Source organism: Hyperoodon ampullatus (assembly GCF_949752795.1).
Source record: "Hyperoodon ampullatus genome assembly, chromosome: 20".
In the NCBI taxonomy this organism is placed as follows: domain Eukaryota; kingdom Metazoa; phylum Chordata; class Mammalia; order Artiodactyla; family Ziphiidae; genus Hyperoodon; species Hyperoodon ampullatus.
In genome coordinates, this window is record NC_136933.1 from 16,899,288 (window position 1) to 16,922,731 (window position 23,444).

Here is a 23,444-nt window from a genome sequence, read left to right on the forward strand (position 1 = left end):
GATCATAAAAGCCGTCAAGAGCTCCAGAACTACCCTTCACTTATGAATACAAAGTACCCAATGCAAATATCTGAAATGCATGAAATAATTTTTGGTCATGTGTGTAATATCCTAAAAGCTATGAGGATTATTTTGGTATCAAAGCTGATAACTGCAGGCACTACCAAGGTTTAAAGATTGTTAAATATTAAAATCACATCTGCCCAATCCCTCTGAGTGCGTTTTTACTCTGGTTCCCGACTTTCTCACCAACTAGTAACTCAGATGATAGCATCAAGGGCCCTAAAGTCAATGTCCTTTCTGATTTGTTTGTGCTCTTTGCCAAGGAAAATCCTCATGATTTTTTTAATCAATTTATTTTATCTATTTATTTATTTTTGGCTGTGTTGCGTCTTTGTTGCTGCGCGCAGGCTTTCTCTAGTTGCAGTGAGCAGGGGCTACTCTTTGTTGCGGTGTGCGGGCTTCTCATTGTGGTGGCTTCTCTTGTTGCGGAGCATGGGCTCTGGGCGCACAGGCTTCCGTAGTTGTGGCACGCGGGCTCAGTAGTTGTGGCTCAGGGGCTCTAGAGTGCAGGCTCAGTAGTTGTGGCACACGGGCTTAGATGCTCCGTGGCATGTGGGATCTTCCCGGACCAGGGCTCTAACCCGTGTCCCCTGCACTGGCAGGTGGATTCTTAACCACTGCACCACCAGGGAAGCCCTCCTCATGATTTTTTAATTAAAAAAAATTTTTGGGGTCCCTGACTGCCAACTCAAGACTTAGGAAGGCCAATGTTTACCCCATGTACATGTTTACTCCTGACCTTTTTAAGGAGTCTTAAGAAAGAAAGAGAAATGAGGCTGATGCGCAGTCCTGCGAACCAGCCCAAACACTAACCCAATGGAGCAGGCTCCAGCTACTCATCAGAAAACTCACGAAAGAAAGAAAGGGGGCCCTTGGGGACAGTAACGATGGTGGTGGTAGATTGTGAGCCAGACCAGAGATGCCCAGTGAAGATCCCCATTCAACGATCTTTGTTGAATTTCATTGTTATTTAATAGTGTATCTTTCTTGAAATCCACACAGACCCTGGTGTCTGGGATATTGGCAATATCAATATTATCTTTATTAATAAAAACAAAAAGCTAACCTTTACAATGTCTTCAGTATGTGCCCAAAACATTCTAAAAACACACATGCACACATAGGCATGTGCGCACTATCATTTCAATCACTTAGATGAAAGAAAATAGACGGCATAGATTTACTCAAATTATTGAATGGTGGAGGCAGAATTTAACCCAAACAGCCCAAGAGCTGAGGTCATTTACCATGCAAACTGCTCTCACATGGCCCACAGGCTCTGTTCTACCTAGATATGATAGATATCCCATGAGCTGTCCCCAAACTCAAATTTGGGAAATGCTAAGCCAAACATATTTAATTTTTAAAATATAGGCCTCTGTCTTTTAAAAATATTTTATCAAAATAATATGTATTGTGGTTGTAAATGAAATTATTCAAAAGAGATTGTATTCAAAATGCTTAAAATAGTATTAATAAAATTCTTCCCCATTCCCAATCGTGCTTTTAACTTTCTGTTATTTTGTTCTTGTTTTTGCTTTTTCATTTCAGTTGGTGGTTGACACTAATGGCCCTAATATTAGAATAATGACTTTAATAATGTCTCAATAATAGGTGATTAGCACTATTTCTTCATTTATATACTTTTGAAGATAATTATGAGCCCTAAAGAACAAGAATTTAATTTACTTATAACCTTCCCCTTACTTCATTCTAAAGTTGATATTTACATTTTAGTTCTTCTTTTGCATATCTTTTACTGTTAAGTAACACTTCTAAATTGTATTTATCTATCACCTTGAGTAATCTTTAATCATTGTTTGCACCCCTCCTTTTCTTCCACCATCCACACTCAGTTTCCTCCACCTAACCCTGCCTGAGACGTGCAGCTTTGCTTTTATATCATTAAGGCTAATATTTATAGTGTCTTCTGCAACCAAGACCAGAGCTTTCTGTTTATGACTACTGGAAAATCAAATGATGTGATATCATGATATTATGCAAGACTCAATTTCAGGCGTGGGGACCATAGATATAAAAAAGTAGTTTCTTGTTCAGTTGCGTATTCTTTCAAGAAGTAAACAATGTTCCAAGACCTCCATCTACAGTACCTGTAACTTTCAGCTTTTCAGCCCCAATGGTAATCCCATCTTCATCTGCAGAAAACAGCACCCTGCCGTCTTCACTTGCTCTCACTTCAAACCTTTTACACTGAGCTTCCACAGCATCAGCTCCTACGGTCAGAGGAAAGGTTTAAAAATGAATCTGGTATCCAGGAAACCATTAACATGTATTTTTTTTGAAAAAGAAGAGAAATACATATATTATTTAATCTCTACAGTATGTTTTATACTTAAATTAATATTTTAAAATTACCATCCTTTTCAGGAGGCTGTCTAATTTGGTAAGGTATTGCTGGGCTAAGTTGGTTGGGTACACATCTGACCTCTAAATCCTGACATAGTCCTGACAAGGTCTGTGTGGGTTTAGCCAGTTAGAAAATCTTTGCATATACACAAGGGAGACGATGTCTGCTTTGTTCCTGGTGGCAGCCTGAAGACTTGGCATTATACCTGGCATGTGCTGGATGCTTAATAAGGACTTGTGGACTGAAGGATTCTTGTGTTTTCTCTCTGCAAGTAGACAATAGTGCCCATACTTGCTACATCACAAGGTACTTATAAAGCATTATTCAGTTGTGAACCTTTAGTTACTCTACACTTCATAGATTCTAATACTGCAATTTGTTCACTCTTTATTACTACTGAATGTGAATCCATTTTAGATTCAATATTGCAAATGTATGTGTATATCTATATATACATACATAACATATATATTTAGTGTTCTCCAATGTATCTTCTAATCAATAATTTTCTTTATTAAACTATTTTAAATAAATACAATTACATCATGTAATTGAAATCTATTTTCAATTTATTGGACAATTTTGTACATTAATCCATCCGCAATCTACAAAGCTAGCTCCCATATGTGGAAAACATAATTAATTTGAGAGTGAGCAGGGTTTCAGCAAGAAGGTCAAACTGGTCACGGGGTGAGGAACTGCTATTTCCATAACGGTGATTTCTTTCTTTTGGCATAATGCATTTGGCATATGGATCTGTATCTTCCCCTCCTGTTAAGATCTGGAACATCCCTCTGCTGCTCTCTACAGCAGAAACTCTTGGCAAGTACAATGTGGTCCACTCAGGGACCTGGGCATAGCACCCTTTGTGCGTATTTCTATTCATTTCTCTCTACATATGCCATGGACTGAATGTTTATGTATGCCCTAAATTCGTATGTTGAAATCCTAACTCATAATGTGATGGTGTTAGGATATGGGGTCTTTGGAAGGTAATTAGGTCATGAGAATGGAGGCCTCCTGAATGGGACTGGTGCCCTTACAAAAAGACACAAATAAGTTTGCTTTCTCTCTCTGTGCAGTCTATGGAGTGAGGACACAGGGAGAAACTGGCTGTCTGCAAGCCAGGAAGCAGCCTCTCACCAGACAATGGATTTGTTGACACCTTGATCTTGGACTTCCAGCCTCCACAACTGTGAGAAATAAAAATCTGTTGTTTAAGCCACCCAGTCTATGGTATTTTGTTACAGCAGTCCAAATGGACTAAGACAATGTACTACCATTTTTTGTTAGCTATATGACCCCCAGGAATTCAAAATAGGAGATTATATTTGTATTCCAAAATGCCCTCTAAATTTAAAATTGTGTCTAGTTTCTAGTAGGCTTTTAGTAGGACAATATTGTAGAGGTGAATGAGTGCAAGACTTAACTTTCTTCCCACTTCCTTAGTCCTCAACCCCACCTCAGCCCTACTCTCAACCCTAGTCCATGGGTTTTAGTACTTACACTTTAGTAACTTACACCTCCCCATCATCATAGCTCCTGAGGAGTACTTAATAAGAGGAAGACATTATTCCACACTGGTAACATGTGGGATAATTTCTCTGAAAACAAGAAATTTTTCTTATATTCTGAAACTACATATATGTTTTCAGGTCCACAAAGAAAATGTGAAAACCTCCAATGAGAACAATGCTAAATACTTAAAAACTGGTGTTAACCATGCAAGCTATCAAGTTCAAAACAGCAAAGATTGTTTTTTTTTTTTTTTTTTGCGGTATGCGGGCCTCTCACTGTTGTGGCCTCTCCCGTTGCGGAGCACAGGCTCCGGACGCGCAGGCTCAGCGGCCATGGCTCACGGGCCCAGCCGCTCCGCGGCACGTGGGATCCTCCCAGACCGGGGCACGAACCCGCGTCCCCTGAATCAGCAGGCGCACTCTCAACCACTGCGCCACCAGGGAAGCCCCATAGATTGTATTTTAAAGTCTGTTTTTTTAAGCAAATAACTTTCCTTATGGGATTTAATGGCAATATTGGAGAAACAATGGAAGACCTATCGTTCCTGGTCACAGTCATTGCATTTGATCTTGCAAACATTATTTCAGCGGCCTGTGTTCAGTTGATTTTGTTTTCTTCTAATCATGGCCTAACTTTCCTGTATTGAGCTTTTAATCTTTGAACCATAATAACTCAAATGGATGATGTTCAAAAAGCCATGTTTGAGGCCACATGTGTTGATAAAAGTGATTTCTAAGTTTTGAGGCTTCTGTGTTTCAATCTATCTTCAGGGCACTGAGGCATACCTTAAATATGAACTGTCAAAAAGATACTACAGATACTATACACGTAAAACTTAACATGTACACTACCTTGCTTCATTCAAATATATTTAATTATTGGGTGAATTGATCCACAAAATATATCACTGACTTTAATGACATTGAAGTATATAGTTCTCTGTGCTTATAGATACATACATACCTACACACTATATACACACACACAGCAGCAAGACTTTTCTTGGCATAATACTTAATGTTGTTATATGGGAGACAATTTATTAACATAAAAATGCTATATTATAAGTCACAGAAACTATTAGAAATATAACTTAAGTGTCTGGATGTGGCAAAGTAAGTTGAAATCTTAATTCATTACATTTAAATAAGCAAAAGAAAATAAGCAGATTAAAAACATTTATGCACCTGGAATAGAAGAGATGCATCTAGGCCATAAATAAATGGATAAAGACTCATCCAATTGAAAAATAGATATATAAATTAATACAGCAGACTACACTCTATTCAACATATTAGTATAATTACAGAAGGCAAAATTGCAAGCAATTAGCAATGCATTGATAATAAGTAAATATTTTAAGTCAGAAAATAATTTTGAATGTATTGTGCTTCTGTATATTACTTTTCTGCAAATGGAAAGCACTTAATATATGTAATTGGACATATATTGCATTGCTGTGAATATTTATGTTTAAAATAAATATATTAGGCTATATGAAACTGAATTTATTATATCCTAACATGCTTTGTGTTGTCTTATTCTGTGTTTCAGGTTTCAAGTTAGCATCTCATATTCTCTAGGCTAGATCACCTTAGGAGCCAGTTGTTCAGAGGGGCAGTGATGTCCAGTTTAACCTTATCTCAATCAAAGATGCCTCCAGAGTTGCAGGAAAGCAATATGTCTGAATGTCTCTGGGTAAAGAGCTCTGATTCCTTAGCAAATAGATCATGGGAAACAAGTTATCCTGAAAGCTCTATATTTTATTAGTCATCCTAAACACCAAATTGCTAACTAAAGTATCAAGACTAAGTGCTTCTTTCAGAATATCTCTGAGAAGTTCATGCCAGCAACTTCGAAAATCAAAGAACAATGAGGTATAGAACAAGAAAAGAGGGAGACTGATCAAGATGGCAGAGTAAGAGGATGTGGAGTTCACCTCCCCCCACTAACATATCAAAAATACATCTACATGTGGAAAATTGCTCACTGAAAATGAACTGGAAACTGGCAGAAGGACTCCTGTACAACCAAGGCTGTGAGAAAGATCCACACATAATTGCGCAGGAAGGGAAGAAAAGTGATCAGTTTGGGACCTGTGCTCCCCGGGAGGAGACTCAGAGGAAAGCGAGAATACAAAGGTGAACACACTGGGGAGTGAGAGGTGAGAGCCACAGACTGGGCGCCTGGGTCCTGGGGTCCTATGTGGGGAAGACCAGCTGCCTTGGCTGGTTGGAGGACCTCTGGGACAGGCAGGAGGGCTGTGGGAAGGCTGGACTCTGATGGTGAGGAGTGTGCTCACTGGCTCCCCCTCGAGGCAGGACTGAGAGGGCAGAAAGAGAACTGCTCTGGAGCTGCCGGGTTTCCCACGACCACCTCAGCATGTGCCCCAGACCGAGCCAAGCAAACACTCTGGCGATGCTGAGCATATTTTCATGTGCCTGTTGGCCATCTGTATACTGTTGGTGGGAATGTAAACTGGTGCAGCCACTGTGGAAAACAGTATGGAGATTTCTCAAAAAACTAAAAATAGGACTACCAATATGACCAAGCAATTCCACTACTGGGTATATATCCCAAAACACCAAAAACACTAATTCGAAAAGATACATGCACCCCAAGGTTCATAGCAGCATTACTTACAATTGCCAGAATATTATGGAACAACCTAAGTGTCCATCAATGGACGATTGGACAAAGAAGATGTGGGATATTACTCAGCCGTAAAAAATAATGAAATTCTGCCATTTGCAACAATGTGAATGGACCTAGGAAATATTACGCTTAGTGAAATAAGTCAGACAGAGAAAGACAAATACTGTATGATATCACTTATACGTGGAATCTAAAAAATAAAACAAAGGAATGTACGTAGCAAAACAGAAACACACTCACAGATATAGAAAGCAAACTAGTGGTTACCAGAGGGGAGAAGGAAATGGGGCAAGATACACATATGGGATTAAGAGATACAAACTACTATGTATAAAACAGACATGCAACAAGGATATATTATTGTACAGCACAGGGAATCATAGTCATTATCTTGTAACAACTTTTAATAAACTATAATCTGTAAAAATACTGAAACACTATGCTGTACACCTGAAACTAGTATAATATTGTAAATTAGCTGTACTTCAACTTAAAAAAGAACAAGAAAAGAGAACCGGCAGGAAAAAAAGAAAATATGTAAGCAAAATACAAGGTTTTTTAAAAGGATTGAAGTGTTCAATACATATCCAAATATTTTCTCTAGTCCATTTAATGTTCTGTATAGATTCTTTAAAAGCAAACAAACTAAACAACAATGTTAATTTCTTATTTCCCTCAGAGATGGCTCCACTGCCCTTTTTGGAAGGTTCACATTTCTTACACTCATATTTAGTGTCCAAATGCATGTTTTGCAGACAAGTAGAGAGGCTCCGTTAATTATGTACTGGCTTTGCATTTTCTATCTTAAATCAGTCAAAGACATGAACTGGAAAGTTTTCTTCAATAAAAAGAAAACAAGGCAAAGATCAAAATGGATATGTCTGGTGTGTTTTCCTCAAGCATAGCAGGATGAATCCTTTCTTCCTATATAACTCTAATTTTGTACATCTGTCAATATTTTCAAGGTCTTAAAGAAGAGCATTATTAAAAGATTAGAAATTCCCACAAGAAAAACAAAAACAAGATTCAATACAGTCAACTAAATTCAGTGTTCTGAAATCACCGATTTAGAATTATCACGGGTCAGGAAAAAAACCAAACGAAGTTTGAAACAAAGTAAGCTGCTTTCATGAAATATAAATGTAAATAAGCCTGTAGTTTATTTTATTTTACACGATGTGTGTCATTAAAATCTTGCACGTGGAAAGTGCACTCTGAGTGTACAGGGGACAAGAGGAGAAGAAGCAGCAGAATAAAGGGAAGGTCACCAGGGCCAGGCTGGGAAGCTTGTCTCAGAAGAAGGGCTATTGAGCCTTGGGGATCTGCAATCCTCATGGCATCTTGCCAGAGATCAGTCTTTGTTTCTTTCCCCCTACCCTCAGGAACTGCCTTCTGTCTTGGAATTGGAGGAGCAGGCATTCTTCCATCAGCAAATAAGGTAGTTATATTAACTCTGAGGCTATATTCACCTTTGTAGCCCTACCTGGGACTCCCTACAGTCCTGTGTCTAGACCGATGCCTGTGCACAATATTCCTCAATTAAAGTGTGTTTTTAAGTTGAAATGAATTCCATGACTCTCCACCATTTGTACTTTTGAGCCTTGTTTATCACTTCCTTGCCCATCTATACTATCCCTACGAACACATACTATTGCGCACTGTCATCCTTTTCTAAAAAGTTACGAAAAACTTATGCATATAATAATTATATAAATAATGTTACCCACCACCCCACTGAATACATATCTACTATTTCCAAAATAGGTGAAACTTTCAGTGTAACCTTTCCTTAATCATTTGTCCCTTCATCCTCAGAGAGCTCCAGATGTCAGCAATGTCCCCAAATGAGTTTTTATCACTCCCATTTTATAACCTTACTACTTATGTATGTATCCAACAAACATTTTTCTTATTTTTGCATGTTTTGCACAAGATACGCACACACATGCACAGACACATCATTTTATATTATTTGTATTTTTCAGTGACTAGATTAATTTTGTTAAATTGTAGCTCTGGTTTATTCACCTTCACTGCGATATTCTGTCATACAGATATACCACAAATTAGTGATCCATTTTCCATTGAAAATCTTTTAGGTTGTTTCTAGGATATCAGAATCCGTAACAATTATGCTATAAATGTTTTTGTGTAAGGATCCTTCTACACTTGGGCAAACGTGTTCTAGGGCTTTTACTTGGGTGTGGGATGGCTGGACAGCAGAGTGTGTACTTTAATTTTACTAAATAATAAAGAGTTGCTTTCCAAACTGGTTGTATTGATTTACATTCCTACGGAGAGACTATGAGTGTTCCTGTAACTCCACATCATTGCAAACACTGAACGTTAAAAGACTTTAATTTTTACCAATCTGCATGTTAAAAGGTATGCCACTATGGTTTAAATTTACAATTCCCTGATTGCTGTTGGAGTAAACATCTTTTTTTTTTTTGCTGTACGCGGGTCTCTCACTGTTGTGGCCTCTCCCGTTGGGGAGCACAGGCTCCGGACGCGCAGGCTCAGCGGCCATGGCTCACGGGCCCAGCCGCTCCGCGGCATGTGGGATCTTCCCGTACCGGGGCACGAACCCGTGTCCCCTGCATCGGCAGGTGGACTCTCAACCACTGCACCACCAGGGAAGCCCTGGAGTAAACATCTTTTTTATGCCATTGCTCCACAGACTCTTTCCTGACAATATATTCCCCACAGTCAGTCCATGGGGGCATGTGAGGCCAACTCTTTCTCTAGAAGTGGTTCAGTTCTCATAGGATATTATTCTCTTTGACCAAAGCAGTTAATCCATACACAAGCACATGACTCAAATGCTCTCCTGATTTTTGCTCTAAGTTTTGAAAAAGAGGCACATTCTTCTTTGAGATCAAACACTGAGCATGATATAAACTTGAAGCTTTTGGCTGTACTTCCAACATGGAGAAAGTCTGCCTGAAAAATCAGCCAATCAGTGAAAGGGAGAAAAAAAAAGAAGAGAAAGAGAAGGACAGAGAGACATTCCTGAAATTATTGCTTAAATAGTCAGATCCAATCAGAAACAAATGAATCAAGCTCTGAACTTTCCAATTTTATAAATCAATAAATTACTCACTGAACTCACTCATTTTGAAGAGTTCATAAATTTTGAATTGGGTTTCCTTTAGCTGAATTCTTTTACTCTTTATTTTCTTCTTTAAGTTTCTATGTATTCTCCTTTCCGTCATGTTCATCTTTATTAAAGAGAAATTCTGGAAATGTTCCACCTTTTAAGTATCACTGAATTTCCCCACAAAAAATTCATCAGTCTTTAACTAAAATGAAAAATATATGCTCTGTACCTCTTAATTAAAAAGCATTAATAATATATCAAATGTTACTTCATAATGACAAAAAATTGATTCACCATGAATATTTAGCAATTTAAATTATTATAGATGTAGAAACATGATGTCAAAACAAAGCAACATTTGACAAAACTACAAGAAAAACTAGCCAAATGCAGATTCTTGACAGATTATAAAATCTTTTCTCAGTAACACAGCAAAAAAAAATAATAATGGGACAATTAAAACATTTTTATCAACGTTGGCATATTGGTCGTGCATTGAATCCTTAATCTAAATACTTTAGGGACTTCCCTGGTGGTCCAGTGGTTAAGACTCTGTACTTCCAATGCAGGGGGCATGGGTTCGTTCCCTGGGCAGGGAACTAAGATCCCACATGATGTGCAGCGTGGCCAAAAAAAAAAAAAAAACCAAATATATATATATATATATATATATATATATATATATATATATATACACATATATAAATAAAATAAATACTTTAAAGTGCTCCTTTTCAATTGAATATTTTTCCATCTTATTGGAATATAATTGTCTACTACATTATATAAGTATAAAGTTTTCAGCATAATGACATATATATTGGGGAATAATTGAATATTTTATTTGACTATTTTATCTCAACCTACTCTATTAAATACCTTAAAAAGTGTATCATTACTCTGGTTTAATGCAAATTTTAACAGATTACAGCATGAAAATTATAGAGATTTTTATCTGACCACATTGCAATCAATCTTAAATAACAAAAGTTAACTGATATATCCCTATATGTTTAGAAAATTTTAAACTCACATTAAAATAAGCAATGGGCAAAATTCTCATAATAGTTGAAATTAGAAAGTGTTCCAAACTAAACAATGATTACGATATTACTATCAACACTTGTAAAATATGCTAAATCAGTACTTACAACAAAATGTCTAGCCTCACATAGCTATATTGGAAGAGAAGAGATGATAAAAATTAATGATCAAACATCCCTCTATGCTGAGAAGTAGAAAACAACAGCAATAAAACAACAAAAAAGTAAATCCTCAAAATGTAGATGGAAACAAATAATGAAGGGCAGATATTAATGAAATAGAGTACAAATCTATAATATATTAGATCAATGAGGTCAAAAGTAGATTTATTACAACTAATAAAATTGACCAATTTATGGTGAAATTAATTAAGAAAATATTTAAATATAACAATACATATCAGTAATAAAAAGGGACATTACTACAGATATTATAGGCGTTCAAACAGTACAAATATTTTATAGCAACATTATATAAATAAATTTGAAAATCTGTTTGACTTGAAAAAATGCCTACAAAATATTACTTACCATACTGACTTAGGAATAAACAGAAAACCTGAGCACTCCCATTATAATATAGTATAACATAATACAGAAATTACATAAATAGTTTAAAATCTTTACATATATACACATACAGACATGCACACACACACACACAGAAATTCTAGTCTGTGCTATTCAGGAAAGAATTAATTTGAATACAAATTACAACTCTTAATGAGAACAGAATAATACGAAACACTCCCCAACTGATTTCATGAAGCTAGTATAATTCTGACACAAAAACCTTACAGAGATAGCACACTGAGTAAAAATTACAGTATAATTATACTCATAAACAAAAAATCAAAAAGCCTAAGTAACACATTAGCCCACCATGTTTACTCCAGGCATGTAAGAGTGGTTTATATCTGACACTCAGTAAATGTATTTAACTATCTTTGAAGTTTTAAAGAGAAAAGACAGGATTAGCTCATAGAGGTATAAAAATTTTTTGACATAATTCAACATTGTTCATAAGAAAATCATTTACCAAACTTTGTATCCTTTCCTGACACAAATTACACACTAAGAAGCATTCATTTACGCTGAAGTGGTATTTAAACCATGTTTTTTTCAGTCTTATATGATTCAATGTATTAATTATTTTAATTTTAATGTATTTATTAAATATTCACTATATTTCACAAACTAGGTTAATGCTGAGTATATGAAAATAAAGAAGAAAAGGGTTTTGTACCCAAGGTGATTATGGTATATTGGAATTGCTAAACAATTATACAAGGCTGATAAGCCAAAATCTATATTGATCGTTTGATTAGGTTTATCAGTGTTACTTCCTCATTAGAGGCATCACAATCAATGTACAGATCCTCACAGGTACAGCTTTAAATACCAGCTTTAAATAGCATAGCTTTTTAAACTAAAACCACATATTTTAAAAAGAAAATGTTTTTGAAGAGAAGTGCCATAGACTACAATTTCCCCTGTGTATGCGTAATCTCTTGTAATTTTGGATCAGTTTACTTGATGATACTACCAGAGCAACATATGCTTAATAAAAGTATATTTCTAACTTGAAACTACAGGAAAATTCATTAGAGCACAATGAGATTTAGTACTTTCTAAAATAGAGTATCCCACCCTAATGGTTGTATGGCAACAACAGCTTTATCAGTGTACATGCACGAACTAATACTAAGAGGAAGTAATTTTCTTTTTAATTAGGCTTTATAACATTTAAGTTTCATTTCAATCTATAATATCTAATCAATAGTTTAGTTACTCATCCAGACTACAAACATTTTCCACTTCAAATGATCAATCACATCAGGCTTTCATTCTCACTACTCCACTCTAATTGGTCTTATCAAGATCTGGAATAAACATTTTTCAAAATTTAATAGCCATAGACCTCATCTTACAGGATCTCTCAGTAGCATCTGACTCATTCAACACCTTTTTCCTTAAAAGCTTTTTTCATTACACTTGAGAAACCACACTCTTGGCATGTTTACTAGCTCACGAGTCATACTTTTCCAGCCTATATCCTTGCTTTCTTCTTTTCTTCCTATTCTCTAAACATTTACATGTCTCAGAGGTCACGAATAATGATTCTTCTTCTTTTTTTAACATTTTTATTGGAGTATAATTGCTTTACAATGGTGTGTTAGTCTCTGCTTTATAACAAAGTGAATCAGTTATACATATACATATATATATATACATATATATACATATATACATATATCCCCATATCTCTTCCCTCTTAAACTGTATTCTGTGTGAAAAATCTCCAGAGCAAAAGAAAAAACCTGAAAAGAACGGAAGGAAATCCTCTCTATTTACTCCTCTCACTTCTCCATGCACCTGGGGGTTCTCATTCAGGATCATGGCTTTAAGTAACATGTATGTGTTGAGTCCAAGATTTCTAACATGTGCACTAATATTTACCTGGAAATCCAAGTTTATATAAACACCTTTTATAGATGTCTAAAAGGTACTGAAATATAGTTTGTCTCAATAAGAACTCCTGATTTCCACACACTTGCCAAATTATTTTTTCCTCAGGAATCTCCTTCTCAGTGAATAGGGCCACAATTTACCCCAATCGTTTAGCTCCCTTCAAGGTTTATCTCAGGTCCCACTTCCACTTCTTTTCCTCTGTGCCATTTTTTTTTCTTCCAAGCCCCTAACTGATACAGAAACCCAAAAAAAGAGGTAAATATATTGAAATATTTGTTTTCATAACGGAATGACAAAAGCAAAGGTAGTGAATAAAGATTGAGTCTTTTAAATTAAATTTTCTGTTAATTCAGAAACAGCATGTCTCTAACCCATTGCTTTCTTCCAGTTTAATAAGACGGCTGTCTAATGAATTGTTTAAATAAGGTACGGAGTTTTCAGATAAATAAAATAAACAATATCTCTCTAAGATCTACTTTTTCCCTACATTCATCTTTCTAGTAACATTCTTACTTTCCTTAGTCTCTGGAAAGATTTCTTGGTATCCTGAATATTTCAAAATATTCAAGAACAAGTATAAATAACTAAACTGCCCCTCCACTCAAGCTAAATTTTTGAACATACTAGTAATATTTGGGGTGAGGATATGATGAAGTCATTTATTTAATTAAATATTTGGGGAAACTTCCGATGCTTTTAGGCAGTTAACTGTGTTTCAGTAGAGATCACTTGAATTTGTTAAAAATAATTTGCAAAATGGACTTTTAGTTTTCTTATTTACTGATATCTATTACTCAGTGTGTATTCTCTTTTCATGCCTCATCTCCCTTTTTCAGAATAGGTATTTAAAAGAGGGTGTGTTTTTAGAGTCATCTAAAGTAACTTCCTACGCTGTTATCATCCGAATGAAGCTTTTAATTCTTTTCAACATATTGTCCTTCACTTTAATACATTTTTTTAAACTCCAAGGGAATTTTCCAATTCAAAGCACTCTTTTTTATCAGATTATCCAGCTAAATATGAAAAAAAAAAGTTTTATAGCCACATGTGCAGCACATTTTAAATACTAGTCCAAATTTCCCTCACCAGCATACCCTCCACCTGTCTTTCCCTGAAAATAGCTTTTTGGTGTTCAGAGAATGTAAGTAATCTGATGATGAAATTAAATGGAATATTATTAGGATATCTGAAAAACTTGTAGGTCAAATTCTTTTATCATCACTTATTTATTGCAGGCATATCTAAGAGTTGAAATTATATTTCCAAAATATTCATTCTGGATATTACTGTATATCAGAATAATCATTAGGCTGTTTCTCTTTCTGATACATGTTTGTTATGTGGTCCATGGTTAGAATGGAGATATGGGTCTTGGGAATGCAGGCCTTTTCTATTTTTTTCTCTGCCACTCTCAAACTATGCTTCTATCTTGGAGACCAATATAGGTGCTACTGGTCATTTTAATGAGTCTCATTCTAGAGAGCAGGAAGACAGAATAAAGGGCAGGTCCATTTTTTAAAAAGACACCATCTAAAATTGTACACATCACCTTATTTATATCTCATTAGCTAGATCTCAGGCACATCTAGCTGTAAGGGAGACATATAGTCTCGAGCTGAGTAGTCATACGCCCAGCTTAGACCTGAGATTGTATTACTAAAAGAAAAGGAAAGAAGAGTTATGAGGGGGAGCAACTAACGGTATCTATAACATCATACAAGAGCTTTTATTTCAGAAAGAATCTTGATAATTGCTCAGACTTTGGAAAACCCTAAAGTCAATGTTCATATGCATCTTTCTTACTATTCTTTTGTTACTAATGCCTGGATTCCATATCCTGTAGGATGTCTCATCCTAATTTTAGTCGTAGTAGTTAATCTAAAATAATACTGATCCCTTTGCCTATAAATGAAAGAGAGCAAGGCTAACAGAAGCAGAAACCAGTTAGATTTCAGTCATATGTACTTTGTAAACACAGTATTTTGTTAACACAAAATATTTATGACTTACTGAAAAAATGCCATACAATTCATGACTTTAAAAAACAAATCACAGGGCTTCCCTGGTGGCGCAGTGGTTGAGAGTCTGCCTGCCGATGCAGGAGACACAGGTTCGTGCCCCGGTCTGGGAAGATCCCACATGCCGCGGAGCAGCTGGGCCCGTGAGCCATGGCCACTGAGACTGTGCGTCCGGAGCCTGTGCTCCGCAAAGGGAGAGGCCACAACAGTGAGAGGCCCGCGTACCGAAAAAAAAAAAAAAAAAAAAAAAAAAAAAAAAACAAATCACATATATAAGAAGGTACTTGCTATGTTTCCTCTGAAAATTCTAACTGGGTGGTGCTTTATAGTCAAAACAGAAAATAGATAATTTTATTGTTTTTCTTTAGCAAATTACTATGTTGTCTTTTAGTACATTTTGCATTTAAAGGGATATAAATAATAAAAAGGAAAAGAACACTGCTGTATCTATTGCTGATAGCGGTCTCCTTGATAATTAGCACCAAATATCCTCATCCAATCTGAATTTCTTTCTCAATAACCCATAATTTGCATACTGTTAAACACTCTTCACTTTTTATTAGTAAATCTCTAATATTTCTTTCCATAACATGTATATTTTGGAAAAGTAATATCACATTCAGATGTTAAAATGCTTTGCTACCTCCAAGCACTCTTTAATAAAAATTACCAGTAAATTACCATGAATAAATTGCATATGATGTTTGAGTTTTTATTCCAGAATTCTATCTAAGCCTATACTTAATACTTTATTTCTTTTACCTGGTCCTATATTTCTTTTCTTTCGAGCCTTCATCTTCACTTATTAGATCAGAATGAAATTGATGTCAGTAGTTTCTCAATATTACCTTAATGTCATTCAAGCACTATATCTAGCTATTTAAGATATAAACTACTATAAAGGAGAACAGAAGATAGCCTTCATGGAGTACACATTTGAATTTAGAATACAACTGACATTTTGAAAATGAAATCATCATGGCAAGCAACCTGAAAAAGTTTAATAGAACCTGAAAGAATTAAGATGTATGCTGTAAGAGACTATACTCTCACCTATTAAAAATTATATATATGTATATGATGGGTATGTATATCTGCATATACTGAAAGAAATGATAATATTTTTAATTTGCCACAGTTATGTATATGCTGAGACAGCTTTTAAAATATATTAATTGTAGTTACACTGGTAGAATTAGTACCTTTTTCAAATATCTCTTCATGAAAACTATATCCTATAGGCTGTCAAAATCTTTTCTCCTACATTATTGTCATAAATCGAGTTTTCTTTTTTGACAAGATAATGCATTTACAGGATACAACAGTTAAAAGCATAATGTACACCAGAGAAGTCTCACTTCTACCTCTGCCCTAGAAATCCTTTTCTGCTATTTCCCCTAAGTGGAAAATTTCTGTGGTTCCTTTTGAATTTTTCTTTTAATTTTTAGCAAATAGAAGCACAGACAATTATATCTCTCTTTCTTAAACAAAATACACATTTTTACAATGTTTGGCCATTGCTTTTCCTATAACAATTGTAGCCCAATTTTAAATATTCTTTCAACTCATGACAATCTAAATGAATGCAGGGATATAATAATGCAGACACCCAAATCTGTCTAGCTTTGTCTGGTTTAACATGTGTTTATTTTATATTTGCATGAAATTATTCTGATAAGTTGCGACTCCTTATAGTTTAATAAGGAAACTCCTATCTTCAATAACGTGGGATTTTAAAATTTTTTTAAATAAATTTGTTTATTTTATTTATTTATTTTTGGCTGTGTTGGGTCTTTGTTGTTGCCCACGGGCTTTCTCTAGTTGCGGCGAGCCGGGGCTACTCTTTGTTGCGGTGTGCATGCTTCTCATTGCGGTGGCTTCTCTTGTTGCAGAGCACAGGCTCCAGGCATGCGGGTTCCAGTAGCTGTGGCACGTGGGCTCAGTAGTTGTGGCTCGTGGGCTCTGGAGCACAGGTTCTGTAGTTGTGGTGCACGGGCTTAGTTGCTCCACGGAATGTGCTATCTTCCCGGACCAGGGTTTGAACCCGTGTCCCCTGCGTTGGCAGGTGGATTCTTAACCACTGCGCCACCAGGGAAGTCCAATAACGTGTTTTATTAATCATCTTGGTGAATACGTTGGTGCCATGTTAATTAAACTTTCATGTAACACAGAAAATGGAGGAATAAGTACATACACAATCAGAATTCCAAAGGATTTTGACAAGTCATGATGGGATCAGTTAATAGTTTTTAAAATAAACTTTGAGATAAATAAATTATATTTTTTGTAGGTATCAAGAGACATCCTTTGAAAAGCGACACAAAAACAGAATATGAGGGAGGAGAATTATCAACATTTGTGGGATAAAAGTGCTTTATCTGTTAGACAACTATGCCCAATGTGTTTAAGGAGTAAACATCATCTTAGACTGTATAAATGGAAATGCAATGCTGATGAACAAGAAAATGATCAAGCTGAACTCTGGGCTGATCCAATCATATCTGTCTGGATTGCTGCATTTTATTATAGGCTTTCTGTGATGGCTGATTATTGGTGTGAATTAAAAATGTGACCAGAGGGCTTCCCTGGTGGCACAGTGGTTGAGAGTCCGCCTGCCAATGCAGGGGATATGGGTTCGTGCCCTGGTCCGGGAAGATCCAACATGCCGCGGAGTGGCTGGGCCCGTGAGCCATGGCCGCTGGGCCTGCGTGTGCGGAGCCTGTGCTCTGCAACGGGAGAGGCCACAACAGTGAGAGGCCCGCATACTGCAAAAAAAAAAAAAAAAAAAAAAAAAAAAATGTGACCAGAGTAAGAGCACCCCTGCTAGGGAAAAGATATAAAATTAATCAATTAGTCAATATAATAAAACTACTATCAGAAGTCTAGTGTAATCTTAGTTTGAATGAATAAGAGTGTCATATAAAGAGAGGATAAGTGTGCCACACATTTTGGTTACACATTGCTGGTGTATTCAGCTACCTTTTGAACTCTAAGGTTTCAGAAGGATGTTAACATAGCTGGGCATGATAAGAAAATAATCAAAACTATACACATATATGTATGTGTGTGTGTGTGTGTGTGTGTGTATCTATATATATAAATAAATAATTATATATATATATATATATGTATATATATATATGTATATATATATATATATATATTTTTTTTTTTGCTGCTTCTGACCAAGATGGAATATCTGGGATTAGATTTACCTTCTAGTCTGAAATGACAACAAAAAGGACAAAATATATAAAACTATGATTTTCAAGACACTGGACCTCAGGAAATGATAGACAGTGATACCTAAGAGACAGAAACAAATGAGATGAGTCACACAATTACTGCAAGTTACTGTGAAGGGAGTTCCCAGGCTGTGGTGCCTAGAAGGGGTACCCAGGTGGAACCCAGCAGACTTCCTGAATCGTGGAGATGGAACAGAAACTATGACAGGTAGTTTTTAGGACAGAGTTACCAAAGAGAACAGAGATGCAGAGAGAAAGGAACTCCAGAGATCTGCAGAGGATTGCCCTTAAATAATCAGCAGATTACATATTAGTGCAAGTATGTGAGACAACTACCCCAGGTCAGGGAAAGAAATAGAGGGAATAGTGTCTGGCATTCACAGAGTGCTAGGAATAGTACCTGCCAGATTTGAAAACAACAAAATCAAAAACAAGCAAAATAAAACAAACATCATAATTCATGAGGCATGGTTAGAGGACTCAGGAAAATCTTCAGTCATAATAGGAAATAATTAGCCCTAGACCTAGCAAAGCCAGAGGTCTGTCAAAGAAACATCAAATGCAGAACGCTGAAGGGAAAAATCTGTTTTCAATTAACATAACTACATCCAGGACAAAGTTTGAGACTATTTATCAAAAAATACCCAGCACCAAAAGAAAAAAAATGTACCATGCCTCACATCAAACCCTGAAAGATTACAAGGCATGAAAAGAAGCAGAAAAACATGGCCCATAATGAGGATAATTGCTAATAAAATGTGACTCAGAATTGAAAAAGATGTTTAAATTAGCAGAAAGGGACAATAAAGCAGTTATTATAATTGTATGCCCCAAAGTTAGAGACACAGATTAAAAAAAAGACCCAAATAAAACTTCTGGTGATGAAAACTACAATGAAATGAAAAATACACTAAGTGGGATTAGCGGTAGATTAGATGTTGCAAAAGAAAAGTGAGCCTGATCCATAATAAAACATAAAGAGAAAATGGATTTTTTTAAAAATGAAAATAACATCCGTGCTATTTAAAATAACTTCTTGTGAGTTTATATACTTGTAATTGGATACCCTGAAGAAGAAGAGAAGGAGGACTGAGGACAGGAAAATATTTGAAGATACAATGGACAGCACATTTCCAAATTAGATGAAAACTATAAACCCATACCTCAACAAATCCTAAGCATAAAAATACTAAGAAAATGCCGCCAAATAAAACCTTAGTCAAACTGCTCAAAACAAGTGGTGGAGTGCAAATTATAAAGTAATCAAAATAAAAGACACTTTTTATACACAGAGTATCAAAGATAAGAAGGGCAGCAGATACTTACTGGGAATAATGCAAGGGGTAAGATGGACATGGACACCTTTAAAGAACCCTTGTCCCCTGCCCCCGCCAAAAGAATAACAACCTAAAATTCTATACCTAGTGAAAATATGTTTCAAAAAACGGGAAAAATAAGATGGAAAACATTGAAGAATTTATTATCAGCAATCTGCACTCTAGGAAATGTTAAAGGAAGTTCTTAGAAGGAAAATAATAATCAGATGGAAATAGGGATCTATACAGAAGGAAAAAGGGTAACTGTAACTATATTGGTTTGGTAAGTATAATTTTCTAATTATTTAAACTATTTAAAAGATAATTAACTATTTAAACAAAAATAATGACAATGTATTGTGGAATTTATAACTTGTGTACCTAAAATCTGTGACTACAGTATCCTAAAAACTGGGAGGGGAGAAATGAAAGTAAACTATTCTAAGGTCCTATTGAAGAGGTATGTTATCACTTGAAGGCAGACTGTTTTACGTTAAAGATGTATATTATAAGCACTAAAGCAACCAGAAAAATAATAAAACAAATAAGCCAATAAGGAGACCAATAGGATCATATAAAATACTCAGCTAATCCAAAAGAAGACAGAAAAGGAATAAAAAGGAAACAAAGAAGGCAATACATGGAAAACAAATAGCATGATGATAGACTTAAAGTTAACCATATCAGTTGGACAGAAATAATTTAAACACTCTGGTCAAAGGTAAAGACTTGCAGATTGGATAAAAAGCAAGGCCTTACCTACAAAGAATCCACTTTAAATAAAAAGACACAAATAAGTTAAAACTAAAAAGATGGAAAAAGATATGCCATATTACTCTAGTCAAATGAAAACAGGAGTGACTGTTTCAATATTAAATAAAATAAATTTTCGTGCAAATCATATTACCAAGGATGAAGAGGTTCATTTTATAGTGATAAAAAGGTCAGTTCATCTAAGGGGCAAAAAGAATACCAAAAGTTTATACACTTAATGACAGAGCTACAAAATATACAAAGGAAAAATTTATAAAACTGAAACAAACCCCAAATTACAGTCAGAAATTTCAAGCCACTCTCCCAATAATAACTATAAGCAGACCAAGAAATCAGCAAATATTTAAAAAACTAAACAGTACAGTTTTACATGAACCATCAGCCAAAGAAGAAACCAAAATAGGAAGTATTTATTTAGAAATGAATGAAAATGAAAACAAAATATATGTGTTGGATTAAGACTAAAATTGAATTTGTATAAATTTATAACACTAAGCATCTACATAAGAAAAGTGGAAAAATCTAAAATCAATGACCTCGGTTTTCATCTCAAAAAAATAGAAAAAGGAGAGCAAACTAAATTCAAAGTAGCAAAAAAGTAAAATAAAGATCAAAGTAGAAATCAATGAAATGGAAAAAGAAAAACAAAGGAGAATATCAATAAAACCAAACGTTATTGTTTGAGAAAAGATCAGTAAAAGTGGTAAACATCTAGTCAGGAAAAAAGTGAGAAGACGCAAATTACCAATATCAGTAATGAGTAAGTGGCATCGCAACAGATTCAAAAGATACTAAAAAGTTAATAAATATAAATATTATACATGATTTATGCCTACAAATTTGAAAACTTGGATGAAATGGACATATTTCTTGAAAGACTCAAACTACAAAAGCTCACTCAAGGAAAAATAGATAAATTTCATGGCCCTATATTTATTAAAGATATGGATTTATGTTTAAAAACATTCCTGTAGGGACTTCCCTGGTGGTCCAGTGGTTAAGACTCCACATTCCCAATGCAGGGGACCTGGGTTCGATCCCTGGTCAGGGAACAAGTGACCCAATTTCAGAGTGGACAACATATTTGAATAGATATTTCACCAAAAAATAAAGAATGTTTAATGAGCCCATAAAAAGATGCTCAACAATATTAGCGAGAAAATGCAAATTAATGCCATAGGAGATACCACTTCACACCCACTAGAATGACTATCCCTAAAGAGAGACAATAGTAAGTGTTGGCAAATTCGTGGAGAACCTTGAAATGAAAAATTTTTCAGCCTCTTTAGAAAACAGTTTGGTACTGTTTTAAATAAACACAAATTTACTCAGCAATTCCACTCCTAGATATCTACCTAAGAGAAATGAAAGCCTGAGTATACACAAAGATTTGTACATGGATCTTCACAGCAGTGTTATTGTTGATAGCCCCAAGCTGAAAATGATCCTTAGATTTATTAACTGGTGAACAAAAAAACAAAATGTGGTAAAGTTGTACAGTGGTATGTATTCAGAAATAAAAGTAATGGGGTTACTGAAACACATGCCACCACATAGATGAGCCTCAAGGACCAAGTATTATGTGATTCCATTTATATCAAATATCCAGAAAAGGCAAATTTGTATACTATAGAAGAAATAAATTATTGATTGACTGGGAAGGCATATAGGAAAGGGAAATGACTGCAAATGGGGAATAGGTACCTTTTGGAGGTAACAGAAATGATTTAAAATTGGATTGTGACAATGGTTGCACTCCTCTGTAAATTTACTAAAAACCATTTTTAAAAACCATTAAAAAAACCATTTTAAATACATTTAAAATGAATGTATTTAATATTATGTAAATTAAGCACCAACAAAGCTGTTAATAAAGTTTCCTTAAAGAAAACATAAGGTCCAAATGACTTCACTTGTATAATGGCCAACTCTAATACACACTTAAGCAAGAAATAATACCTTTTCTATACTGTTCCTGAAAATAGAAATGGAAGGGACATTTCTCAACTTATTACAAGGCCAGTATTATTCTGATACCAAAACATGACAGATATTACAAGAAAAAACTACAGGCCAATATCTGTCTTGAATAAAGAACATCTTAAATTTTCAATGTAATCATATATATGAGCAAATCAAATCAAGCAGTATTTATAAAAAGGATAATACATCATGATGTTTATCTCAGGATAAACATAAAAATCAATGTTCAGCTTCTGTAAACAAATCAGTATAATCACTACATTATGCCAGACTAAATAAGAAAAATCATATGATCATCTCATTAGCTAGAAAAAAGGCATTTGCAGAATTCAAATTTCATTTATTATAAAAATCCTTAGTTAACTGCCAATCGAAGGGAACTTCGTCTCCCTGATGAAGGGTATTTATAAAAATCCTAAAGCTAACAGTATCTTCAAAGCCTGAACAAAGAATGTCTCCTTTCACTACTCCTGTTGAACATTGTACGGGAGGGCCTAATCAGAACAATAAAAACAAGAAAAATAAATAAATAGCATATAGTTTGGAACGGAATGAAGGGATTTGCATACAGTTTGGAAAAGAATGAAGGGATTTGTAGATGGCATGATTCTAGAAATCTAGTAAAAAGTTACTAAAAGTAAGGTGATTTTAGCTAGTTTGCAGGATATAAGGTCAACATACAAAAAAATTAAAAGTACATGTTTACACTAGCAATGAATTAGTGGAAATTTAAATTAAATGTAATGTTATTTATAATAGTCCCCAAATCATTACTTGCTTTAAATCTAACTGAACACATACAAGCTCTGTATGCTGAAAAATCTGAATCACTAAGGAAGAAAATTAAAGACCTAAATAAATGATGAGATACACTGTGTTCATGTATCAA

At 35.0% G+C, this 23,444-nt stretch overlaps 1 protein-coding gene across 3 annotated transcripts in view; it reads right to left on the reverse strand.

Annotated features, from left to right (window-relative positions):
* The window catches only part of SGCZ (sarcoglycan zeta), a gene marked incomplete at both ends in the record, with an annotated part of 869,709 nt that overhangs the window by 40,611 nt on the left and 805,654 nt on the right, over positions 1 to 23,444 (reverse strand). For 2 of the 3 annotated variants that reach the window (XM_079726475.1, XM_079726474.1), the window contains one exon: positions 2,175 to 2,297. The exons of the other annotated variant lie outside the window; for it this stretch is intronic. In XM_079726475.1, the coding sequence (XP_079582601.1) occupies positions 2,175 to 2,297 (123 nt within the window). The remainder of the gene's footprint in view (positions 1 to 2,174; positions 2,298 to 23,444) is intronic. 3 annotated transcript variants of the gene reach the window in all.